We start from the raw sequence: 12,852 nt of genomic DNA on the forward strand, positions 1-12,852 counted from the left end.
TGGCAACCACTCTAGTATTCTTGCCTGGGAAATCCCACAGACAGAGGAGCCTGGGCAGGCTACAGTCCATAGGGTTGCCAAAAGAGTCAGACATGACTTAGCGACTAAACAACAGCAACACATTTAGTGAGAATTTTTCATGTTTTTCCAAGAGACAGAAATTTCAGAAAAATAAGCTACTTAGTTCAAAATAAAAAATTAGTGCATTGTACTCTCCCTCTCCTTGCTGTTCCTCTGGGGTCAAGGAATTAAGTCAGTTGCCTGCAGGTAAGTGTATGTAACTTCATCGCTGTGACAATACTTTGAGAAATGTGAGGATAGGAGAAGCAGCAAGATGAGTGAGTAAGAGTACATGGAGGAGTTAAAGCTCTGGATGAGTAATTTATAGCTTCTTTTAAAGCACTATTTAGTATTTCAGGCAAATGAGTTTTAAATCTTACTGCATCTAGATTCTAAAACCATAGGATTTGGTAGTACATGAAAAGTCTCTGCTTGATTATAGATGAACAGAGGATGTATTATGGTGGAGGAATAGATCAGGTTATAGCACCTTCTTTGCTTTTTTTCCAGTGGAGTTTTCTGTATTCATTTTATTTGTGGAAATATTTTGATGCCATATAGATTTTTTAAGCTATAATTTAAAATTTTAAGTAAAATTGAATTTAAATGTTTAAATTGTTTTTCATCTTCCTATATATCCTTAAAAAGAATTGGAATTACCATAATTACTTTTGAATGACAGTTTGCATTAGGATTGAATGCCTATTTGAAATATTTTGCCCTATTCTTTTTTACATATTAAGTAAATGTAATATTTAGATCAGTTTCCAAAATGTTTATTAAATTGAATTGAAATTTGTTATATTAAAATTTTAAAACTACCCATCTATTCTAGCCTTACATTTGTATTAACTTGTTATAGTTCTTATAATATGAAAGGTAGTATCTTTTTTCCTAGTCAGTAAAATTGGTTTTGCAAATACCCAGAAGGAAAGTTAGTCACATTTCTTTAAGGACTTTATTGAGATGGTATGAGAAGAATTACTTCAATATTCTTGATATTTAAGTTCTTAGATAATAGAGGTAATCAATATACTTGGTGGTGATTTTAATGATGCTGTTTTCCCCCCAGAAACAAGTGGCATCTATTTTATATAAGTGTCCTGTGTCTTTTTGCTCTAAGCTAAGTTTTCACTATCAAGAGTTGAAAGACAAGTCTGCTAACGACAAAACATGCTGAAAGAATGCATGGATGAAATATAAATAAACCTGAAATTATATAACTTGATCAGAGTGAAGAAGATCCATTATTTGTACCATTCTATGTGGATTGCCCTATCTGGGGACCTCTGAGAATGGGTAATTACTCTTTTGAGTTTCACTTATTTTATTTTGTATGACTATAAAAGCTTGGTGAATATTTCTGTAAATCATAGTTTGAGGGAATAATGTAAATGTAAAACGACAAGAGATTTATATTATGTCAATACAGATGGTCCCCAGGGTCAGTGGTTCAGTTACCGAACCAGGTTCATCCTGCTGACACACAGCAAGCCAAAACGCTGAGCCCTTGGAGATTTTCAGCAGAGAGAGGACTTATTGGAAAGGCAGCCCAGTGAGAAGACAAAAGAACAAATCTCACAGACCAAGGGCTAGGGTTATTGATGGGATAAAGAATAAGAAAAGCAGGGGCATCTGAGGCATGGGGAGCTTGGGAAGCCTGGGGAGAGGTGATTGGAAAAAGGTGCAATGATTATCTTTAGGTGCAGGTGCAACTAAGCTACAGGCTCCTACACGTTCAGAAGGTCACTTTGTGAACACTGGGCATGCCCATTTGAAGAGTCCGTGGTCCTACCCAGTCTTAACCAACTCAGCTCAAATTATATGCAGCTGACTCCAGGTTTTTGGAAAACTTCTTGGGCAAACATTTTACTATTTAGGCCATGTGCTCTTGGAGGACATGCAAATATTAAAACAACCTTGATTAGTCCAGGCAGGTGAAATAGATTTGACTAATCACTATGCATGGTTTCAGTTCCATTTACCAGTTTTCAACTTTACTACAGTGTGAAAAAGATAAGCATTTAGTAGAAACCATAGTTTGCGTTTTGATCTTTTCTGTGCTAGCGATAGGCCTTTTGATATTTTCTGAAGATGCTGGGCAGCAGCCGTGAGCCACAGTTCCTAGTCAGCCACAGTGACCACTGGGTAAATAACCAATATGCTTGACAACATTTAGTTTTCACTTTCAGCACAGTATTCAGTCAATTACACGAGATATTCAATGCTCCATGTAAAATATCCTTTGTATTAGATGCTTTTGTCCAACTGTAGATTTCCATAAGTGTTCTGAGCCTGTTTAAAGTAGGCTAGGATAAGCTATGATGTTTGGTGGGTTAAGTGTACATTAAACACATTTTGACTTAATGATATTTTTCATGAAGGGGTTTATTGGGAAGTAACCACAACTTTAGTCAGGGAAATTCTGTACTAGGATTTTTTTAAAGAGAAAGTATGTGTTTTAAAAAATATATATTTATGTATTTATTTGGCTGCACCAGGTCTGAGTTGCGGCATGTGGGATCTAGTTCCCTGACCAAGAGTTAAACCCAGGTGCTCTGCACTGGGAGTGTGGATTCTTAAGCACTGGGCCTCCAGGGAAGTCCCTGTACTAGAATTTTTGTCATCTCTCTTGTATGTTTATCATTAATTTTATGTATTCTGTTTAAAATCACTGAGACAATTGAATGATTCTATTTTTCATAAGTATATAATATTAAAGTTTATTCCGAATGTCTCAGATACTTATTTGCATTATAAGGGATGAAATGGCAGGCTTGAGAACGTGAATGCTGGTCCTGCTAGGCTAGACTACCTGTTAGAAACTAAGCAAGTCTCTTTTGTCAGAACTCCATTAATGAATGCTTTTTGCATCCTTCATAACCCTAAAATGTTTCTTTACTTTCTTCATGTGTAAATTAGGGAGACCATTCCTACTAGATCAATTATTTTTTTTGTCCTTCAAGTTTTACTGAGATATAATTGCCATACAGCACTCTATGTTTAAGGTGTAGGGCATAATGTCTTGACTTACATACAGCATTAATGATTACCACAAGAAGTTTAGTGAGTATCCATCTGATATATCATATACTATAGATAGAAGATAAAATGAAAATAAAAACATTTTTTTCTTGTGATGAGAACTCTTGGAATTTACTCTCTTCACAACTTTTTAAATAATAGACAACAGTGTTAATTATATTAATCATATATTAACTAATTATGTGTTATGTAATATAATGATTATGTTGTACATTACATCCGTATTCTTTATCTTATAACTAGAAGTTCGTACCTTTGACCACCTTCATCCAATTCCTTTCCCCTTCCCCTTCTACTCTGGTAATCACAAATCTGATTATTTTTACTGAGTTTGTCTTCAGAGTATGACTGACCTATAACACTGTGTTAGTTCCTGGCGCACAGCATAATGTTTTGAGATACTGCCATACATTACAGAATGATAGTGATGATAAGTCTAGTTACCATCTTGTCACCATACACCATACTTTTTTCCTTAATTTTTGTTTTAACACAAGAAGTCATTATTCAAAAGAAATCATTATTCAAAGTAAGCAGATGAAAATTAGGCTGCTCTGGTTCAGGGAAGAACCTCTTCTGGAGAACACTATGAGTCAGCTCCCAGGTACCCTGGCATCCTGTGGGACAGAGAGTTTGGACATCATTATAGATGTCCTCCCAGGTCTAAAATGCTGTGATTGGTTATATAATCTCTAAGTTGCCAGATCCACAAAATTTACATTTCTGGAATTTTAAGCACCAATGTCTTAATAGAGTGAAGGTTTACTTATAATAGCAGATGAAATTAAAGAGTTTTTCCCATTGACAGGAGCATAAGGTTTTCTTGTTTTGCTTAAGTCAAATGTAATTTGGACTAACTCTTTAAAAAAATCTTGTAATTTATCTGTTCAAATATAATTGTCCAATGTGTGTGTGCTAAGTCGCTTCAGCCATGTCCGACTCTTTGCGACCCCATGAACTGTAGCCCACCAGGCTCCTCTGTCTATGGGATTCTCCAGATAAGAATATTGGAGTGGGTTGCCATGCTCTCCTCCAGGGGATCTTCATGACCCAGAGATCAAACCCAGGTCTCTTAAGTCTCCTGCACTGGCAGGTTGGTTCTTTACCACTGTCGCCACCTGGGAATTGTGCAATAAGTAGAAGTTAATATATGACAGAAGGAAAATTTAGTGCCATTTTTTAACAGTGACTATTTAAGCTGCCCATTGACTTAACATGCTTCCTCCTTTTCACCAAAACTTTGTCTCCTTGTTCTTTTTCTTCTGCCTCACACTCTGGTTGATGAACATTCCTCCTTCATCTGATTGTCCTGGGAACTGTGAAACACCCTCCTGTTTCCCTTTCTTTCTGTGCTGCTACCAGTGCCTTAGGAATTTTATTTTTCTTGCCGATTTAGTTTAGGAAAAGGAGACTATCTCCTAGACCATTGGATTTTCACTTTGGGATTTGCCCTTGGAATTTGCTTGAAGCTAGCAAGTCAATTTATGATGTAGAATTTATTCCTCACATAGAAAAGATGTTGTAAGGATACACCAGAAACTATAGAACTTTTAGTACTAAATTCTGTAGCTTATTTACTTTATAGGTGAGTTTCCACAATATGTGTTGGTCTGGGAATATATCAACTATTATAAATACTATTTCTACAGAAAAGTGAGGTCTGTATTTCAGGCAATCAGTGTAGAGATGAATGCTGAACATCAGAGCTGGGGACTGTATATATTTATTGAACCACAGGTGCTTACATGCAGTAGTTCTGCACCATCCATTAGAAAAGTACCAACATGTTCTTTTCTTTGTGCAGGTGAATTGAATTTAGCCTGAAAGGCTGAAATGGAACATTTTTAGGTCTAAGTTGTGTATATATGTGAGTGTGTGTGTATTTACACACACACTCACATATATATTCATATATACACACATTTTTAAAAATTTAGATATAATAGAAACTGAATAGGATATAATAGGTGGTACTAAGATTGCATTAAGATTTGTGAAGCGGACAGTTGCCTTATATTAAACAGCAAGTAAAAAAATCAAGCCAGTCCTTCATAAACATTTTTTGCTGGGATGTGCTTGTTTTCTGAAACTACCTCTACTAAATCTCCTGTCAGTCTTGAAACTAGAAGGCAGAAAAGCTTCTAGTGCTACAGCCAACTGCAGTGTAGCCAGAGAAACAGGCAACAAAAATAGAACACCAGGATTGCTGTGCGTGGGTGAGGCAGAAACCACATTATGAGCAAAAGCTTCCAGTATTATTTTAGAACCAATACAGAGCTCTGCACTTCTCTCCTCTCTCTTCCAAAAACACATACTACAAAAATAAAATGAAATGAAATGTATGTGCATTTGCCCTCTTAGAATTATGATTCTTGATCCCCACCCCCCCTTCCTTTCTTTGGAAGGAAATCGCCAGTATGGAAACACAGTGTGTAAAGCAAGCTTGAAGGGAGGAAAGAGTTAATGGCTTTTAAGGCCCTGCAATAGAGAATTATGGTTTGAAAGATAGAGGCTGGACAGCTGGGTTTGCTGGGGTATTTTTAAATGCATTAATGCAGGCTCCAATCACTCGGCCATGCTTGACCTATTTTTGGCTCAGGCCGACCATTGTTCTATTTCTGTGCCTGTGGGCCATGCTGTTGTTGATTCATATGCAAATGGATTATCACTAGCTTTAGCCAACTTGAGCTGAGAGAGACCAGAGAGGAGGAAGAGACACACACACAGATAGCAGAAGGGCACCGGCTGAAGCCACTGGCAGGACTGACTGACGGTTCCTACAAGGAAACTCTAGCAGCCTGAGGAACTATAAGCCAGGTTTAATTGGTTTCTTTTTCTCGTGGGTAGAGTTAGTATTTTTCTACTTACTCTGACAAAGCAATAACCCTGAAGCACACTCCTAGTTCCCACCTGCTTTTAGTTTCCGGGATAGCCTAAACTCCAGAGAGCCCTAGCATCCACTGGGTCCTTTCTGCTTTGTACACAGGTTGGTAACCTAGGAAAAGTGTTCAGGTCTTCTGAAAAGTGCGTGTCCCTCTGAACAGAAAGGAAATCATTGTTGAAGTTGATCCTCTGCCGCTTTTCCTTGGGGAGGAGGGAGGACCAGCCAGGGTAGCTCCTGGGGCCCGTGCACTGAGCAGCGATGAATCTTTCATGTAGCTGAAGTAAGAGTGATTGGAATATGCTGCAGACAATTTACGAGACTGACTCGTGTTTTTCTTCAGATGGGGTGGCTGGACGAGAGCAGCTCTTGGCTCAGCAGAGAATGCACAGTATGATCAGCTCAGGTAAGATCTTTCTTCATCACTGAGCCGTTTTCTGTGTGAAAAGGGGGCTGACTTGGGAAATGCAGCTCAGGGAAGCGCCTCTCTTAAGGGTTTGCTGCTTTTTGGTGTTGATGTTGCTATTTTCTTGGTGCATCTGGAAGGTTTAACTTAGATCCCTTCCATTGCTGTTTCCGTGCATATTCAGTGTGCTCAGGGACAGGCTGCTTCTGAATGAAATCGCCAAGCTTCTGATGAAGGATGGGACTGAGTTAAGTAAAATGTAGTTGGGGGTGTTTTGCAACTGACTGACCGTGCAACTAGAAAGAGGAGATGTTTACTGACTGTATGTGTGTTCTAGTGGGACTTTAAAAATCAGGTAAGTTCATATTGGGGCTACAGTTTCCCTTGCAGCCGTCTCTAGCCAGATGATTTTATATTTACAGTGTGCCTACAGAATCACATCTATTTATAGACCTACCTTTTGAAATGTGTTTGCTACAAGAGTTGTGAAGGTAGTTTTAATTTGGCTTTTTTTTCCCCTCAGCCCGAAATGAAACTTCTTAAGGATGAAATAAAATTATTATTAGCAGATGGTTATTTTAATCGTCTTCAAAGCTTTTGGGGAGTCTAGCATTGTCAGGCAGATGCAGTGGCATAACACACATATAAAGGTGTTATGTGCAGGTGCAACATTTTAAAGAATAACAGAAACAGACTGCGATTTCTAGTTTCTCTGTTGTATATGCTTGTGCCTTCAAGAAGCTGAGCTGATGGGAGATGAAGCTTGTCAGCTTTATCAGTTTCTGTTTGTTAGAAGCGCAGACTCTCAGGGCAATAGCACGGTACATGGGTACTTGTAATTGTTGCTTTTCATATTTATCCCTAGCTAGTTCTGAAAGCCTGAGGGACTTTTTGTCTTGGTTCTCTTCCGAATGCTTCAGTCTAAATTGGCTTAAAGTTCTCCCTCACATCTTCTGTGTTTCTGTGTGGGCTTAATCATAATTATAGATCACCACTTAGATTTCCATATTAAGAATGTGGCATAAAGCAGCGTTTACTTGGTAGAACTAGATGGGAAAGAAAGATTCCACAGGTTGGCTTCATATCTGTTTTAGCATTGAACGCCTTCTCATCTCTGTATCTGTGTTTGAAGCAAGTTCTCTTTGAAGCTCGGTTATTTGGAATGATTTTAGGATCCTTCTGTTCCAGAGTAAAATATCAATTTTGGGTCATTTTGGTATGTTCACACTTAAGTGACAGGACTTACATTAATTCGTGGTGCCTGCTTATTGAAAGCAAACATACCAGAATGTCAGTATAGTTTATTACCTTTGCGCCTGCAAAGCCGACAGAAACATGGGGAGGGCTCAGCCTGTATGTCTCTGATGGAACTGGTCACTTAGCATTTTATTTGTAAATATCTACCAGCTCTATTTAAATTGCTATTTTAGATGTCTCTTCAGTACTACACTTTGTCCTTTTAGTCCTTATCTCTGTGTTACAAGTTTACTATTTCTTTCATATGGTAGAAAACAAGCTGTGCCTTTCAAGCAGAGACTGTCTGGTAGCACCGAACCTTGCTACAGGTGTTTGCAAGCTTCACTTTTTCTCAGTATCTGATAATTACACACAAATTTACTCCACTTTCAGTTGAGATTGTCATTTTCCTGACATTTCATGATTTTTTTTATACAAAGCAACAGTATTTTCAAGCAGGGACCCGCTTGAGACTGTCTGTGCTGTTGTCAGTTTTACAGGAAGAAACATGTAAGCACCAATAAATGAAACGTGATGTCAATTGACAAACACTCCCAAACCTGTCTGGTATACATAAGGAAACTCAAAGTTCTCTTTATTTTTAAATTTGAAACATGAAGACATTTGCGTTCTTCCTACCATGTCCTGTAACTTTTGGTTTTGTTTATTAGCATATTATTATATGCCCTTAAGTTTAATTCCCCTAGTCTTGTGTGCTGCTGAGGCAGTGACTCTCAAAGGTGGTGTCACTAAGAGTATTTTACAAAATGCTGGTGTCTGGGGGTCCGCCTCTTAGTGTTTCTATTTAAATGGTATGAGAAACAGCCTGGACACTGGGGTTTTTTAAATCCTGAGTAATTCTAATATGCAGCAAACTTTGGTTATCACTGATACAGGGGAAAGGGGAAGTGATAGTGATGCTGGTGACCCATATTGGTAGGGCTTGCCTTTTAATTGCTACATTAGGGGTGTTTTTGTTTACATTTAGCTACAAATCTTGTTCCTCTTTGGACCAGTGGCATAGATGTGACTGAAAGGGTTAGAAATTGATGGAGTTTTTGGATCTGAAAGAAAAAAAGATACACTGTAGCAGTGCAAGGTGGAAGGAATACTATTCTAGGAGCTGAGAGCTCTGTGTTCTAGCCAGAGCTCTGCTGCTAAATTGTGAAAATGGTTTACTCACTTGTAAACTAAAGAATAAAGATGTCCTCCTGCTTACCTCTTGGCATTCCTGTGAAGGTCAAAGGTAACATGTTGTTAATGTGTGTTCTCACTATTTTTTATTAATACTTTTAGTGAATGAGCTTGGGTTTCTGGTTCTTCAGTACCAAGATCTATCTCGCCGAATGAGCCAGATAAGCTATAGATTGTACATCACATGGGTGAATGACTTTTTATTTTGATAAATTTTCCTTAGTTACCTTACAAATCAGGGTTTGGTTTTGTTTTCCTGGTCTGATAAGAATTAAATTCTCTCCTTGAGCAAATGGTGACTTTTAATCAGAGTAGCTTGCGCGCATGTGTCTGTATGCTATGAAATGTTTTATTACATAATATTCAAAGGCAAAGAAGTTGCGGAATTAAGAGTGAAATCCCAGCAGATTTCTTGAGATTAGTTGTTTGAAAAGCTGTGTTTTCTTGTTAGTCATTGCTTTACAGTTCCTATTTGTTTTTCTAGTTATGTTGGATACTATGCATTAATATCGATGACTGTACTTCAGAGCTCTTTATACACTATTGAATTACAAGTGCTTTTTATGGTTCCGTTTTTTCCTAATTCTGACCCAGCCACGCTAAACATCTAAGGTAGAATTAGGTTCTACAATGCAGTCTGCTAGTGTTTTTTTCTTTTCTTTTTTTTTTTTACTAAAAATGTTTTATAATATTGAATCTTGCAGTTCGGTATGAGTGACACATCTTGCCAGGTCAGTCTCCACTTTTGTGGCTGTGTGGGCCAATGTAAGTGATAAGTGGCAGAAGCTGAAGCATGTATAAGCACTGACTCAGGTCACTGAGCAGTGGCTGGCAGAATACGAGGTGTTGCCCTATTGCCAGGCTTGTTGCTTAATATGTTGGACAGCAGAGCCATCCAGATGATATTGGAATGATTATTATGAAAGAATTTCCTAGAGTTTGTACAGCATCATTGTAAAACACATTTACAATAAGGAAAACTCCTGTTTTCACTATGTATTCTTATTTTAGGGTATAAAAGAAAAACATTGAAATCTAAATTCTGAATTTCTTTTAAGGAAAATGTCTCTTCCCCCTTTCAGAATCCTTTCATCTCCTTGGTGTGTATTATCGAGGGAAAATGAACATTTAAGATTCAGTAGTCATTTATGTCTACTTGGAAAGCAGAATCTAATTATGAAAATGTAAGTCTGTGAAATGCCCCTGTCATGTCAAGAATCACTTCTGGCATTCCCCATAATCACTATTTTTCCCATCCTCTAACTCAGGTTATCTTTACTTACAAGGCTGTTATCAATTGAAATATTTGATAAGCAAAAAGCTGGTTATGAGTAGGCCCGTTGAGAATGGGGACGAGAATGAGTATTATATTTTTCTGTGGGTAACACAGGTGGCATAATTGTTGTTGTGTCCTTTAAGTAAGGAAATTCAATAAATCCCTCAGAAGACTATGATAAGCCCAAACTCTGAATTTAAAAAGCTGATTTTTGAGATGAGAAATTTGAAAATGTACTATATTATGTCCCACCAATGACTAATAATGAAGTAACCCTAAAATAGTATAAACTGTCTACCCCCACGCCCCATACACAACACTTAGCATTAACTGGGCAAAGAAAATGATTTGACCTAATGCAACATATCTCAGAAACTGGCAGTCAAAGGAAAAATGGAAGCAGGGATCTTTGATCAGAGCTGAGAGACTTAACAGGGCCTGAATTCTCTTCTTCCTTAGAATTTTACTGACAAGTTGACAGCTTCCTGAAAATTCTCACTAACATTCCCATAACTGGAGAGAAGCAAACTGAGTGGATATCCTCAGCTTTTGGTGCTGCTGGTGTTTTTTTCGTGTGACTGAGGAATAGTATGAAGGATTCTGGAAGAGAAACTGGTGAGATGGAGGAAGGTGAACAAATGCTCCCTCTCCAGAGAAATGAAGACTTCAGAGCAACACTGTCAATTGGAAACAAAAAGACCCATAGCTTTTTGCAGTGAAATATTCTTCCCCGAAAACTAGTATGATAGATCCTACTAAGAAAAAAACATCAACTTCACTGAGACCATGAAATTATGTAATAATTTCTTCCTGCAAGTAGAGCACCTTAGTAAGAACATAAATTCCATAAAGCAGAAGCTCAAAGATAAGATGCTAAACCAATAATATGGGATGAAAAAGGATATTTTAAGTCTAGGAAAACAAATTTAGAATGAAAGAAAGCATGATAATTATAGAACAAAAATATTCATTAGAAATAGCAGGAAACAGAATAGATACCAGTGAAAATTTTTACCAACTAAGAGGAAAGGCTGGAGACAATCAGAGGGACTGAAAAAGGAAAATGGATTAAAGCAATTGGAGAGAAATCAAGTAATAAGACAGTGTACCATAAGAGTTATTATGTCCTGAAGTTGATATTCTAAAACATTGAAACAGAAGATTATTTTCTAAAAATAAAGATTATTTCACTGACAAGGGGGAAAAAAGAAAGAAATCTGCATATTGAAAGAATTCTCATCTTTTAGGAAAATTTGCTGCAAGTGCTCAGCACAGAGTCATATCCTAACTGGGCTATTGAATTTCAAATGCTAAATAATTCTTCAGGGGTTCAGGCAAGTAAAGCAAAGATCTGCAATAGAAGAGAGAGGGGGTGGGGAGAGAATGTGTGAAACTCAAGGCTTATCAAATTTACCCAGCGCTCCATGCCAGAAGATAATGGAGGAAAAGCTCAGAAGCTGTAAAAGAAGTGCAACCTAATGTTCCACTCCAGCGAGATGTTATTAAAGTATAGAGAAAGTATGTAGGCAAGTTAGACATCTTCAACCACGACCCAGACGGCTTGACGGGGAAGCCCACACAATGGGGGGAAAAAAAAGAACTTTAAACAAAAGCCAAAAGTGAAATGTAGTCAGAAGAGGAGGAGAAAGCATAGTTAGGTTAATGGGGCAAAAATTGAATCCTTTTAAACAAATGTGAGACTGTGGTTGTAGGACGAAAAGCAAATTTTATGAAGTAGGGCAATGTAAAAATATTCCTAAAGCTCTCATCAATGTGAGGCATTGGGGAGAGGTGAGATGTGGGGATGTGTGAAAGCACTAATATTGGCTCCTTTCTGAGCAGGGACAGACTCCCTGCTGTTTAAAATAGAAACACATGGTTTAAAAAAAAGAGACTCCAAACACTGATTTCTTTTAAATAGTTTTTTCATTTAATCTTAGACATATCTTTTGGAAATAGTACCTCATATAGAAAGGAAGCATTTAGTATGTTTATTGTCTTTTCAAATGCAGTTTTTCATTATTAAATTCATTTGAATTTATTTTTTTAAATAAAAATGACTGGTGATATCTCATTTTATAAAAGTTTATTTTATCTATCTCCCAGAATAATTAATATATAAATAGAAGAAAATCAGGAAGAAATTGTGCATGGTGGTGGTAGGGGGACTTCTGTTTTCATTGTCATGATTTTTGCCTTGCATGAATTTTTATAAAATGCCCATATTTTCTAAAGTGTTTCTTACACGCTCACACATGAAGCTACTATGCCGAAATACTAACACTGATTAACTGTAAGTATTAGATACAGAAGCTTGGTTAGTCTTCCACTGCAAGTAACAGAAAATCCAATTTGAAGTAACAGTGACAAGATAATTTATCATTTAGTAAAATAGCTCGGTAATCAGTCATATCAATGGCAGTCAGGTTCTTCATAGTTCTACCAGTACTGCTGGTCTTAGAGTTGGTATCATCATAAGTCTCTTTCCTCCAGTAGTCTAAAGTTGATTGTAGCAATTCCAGGCATTGTCTACATACACAATAAATTCCAGAGACATAGATGAGAAAACTTTGCCTCCTTAGATGTTTTCTTAAGGAAGGAAGTTTTTCTGAGAAGCTCTCTAGCAAGTTTTCTTTAATAACTCACTGACCAAAAGAACATCACCTGCCCTTATATTAGTAAGTCGTTGAAAAGAAGAATGAGACCACTATGATAGCTCCTTCAGACCATGACTGAGCCAGGGAAGGTGGAGCC

The 12,852-nt window shown here is 37.4% G+C and overlaps 1 protein-coding gene across 11 annotated transcripts in view; it reads left to right on the top strand.

Annotated features, from left to right (window-relative positions):
* HDAC9 (histone deacetylase 9) overlaps window positions 1-12,852 on the top strand; it is a 988,950-nt gene that overhangs the window by 402,275 nt on the left and 573,823 nt on the right. For 9 of the 11 annotated variants that reach the window (XR_009494194.1, XM_059885810.1, XM_059885813.1 and 6 more), the window contains one exon: window positions 6,330-6,392. Coding sequence is in view for 10 of the 11 variants with exons in the window: in XM_059885810.1 (XP_059741793.1) it covers window positions 6,330-6,392 (63 nt within the window). In the remaining variant the exon portion in view is untranslated. Of the gene's footprint in view, window positions 1-5,834; window positions 5,923-5,958; window positions 6,092-6,329; window positions 6,393-12,852 lie in introns of those variants that run through there. The other 2 variants (XM_005205240.5, XM_005205241.5) reach the window with 2 other exon arrangements.

The sequence above is a fragment of the Bos taurus genome, chromosome 4 (assembly GCF_002263795.3).
Source record: "Bos taurus isolate L1 Dominette 01449 registration number 42190680 breed Hereford chromosome 4, ARS-UCD2.0, whole genome shotgun sequence".
NCBI lineage: Eukaryota > Metazoa > Chordata > Mammalia > Artiodactyla > Bovidae > Bos > Bos taurus.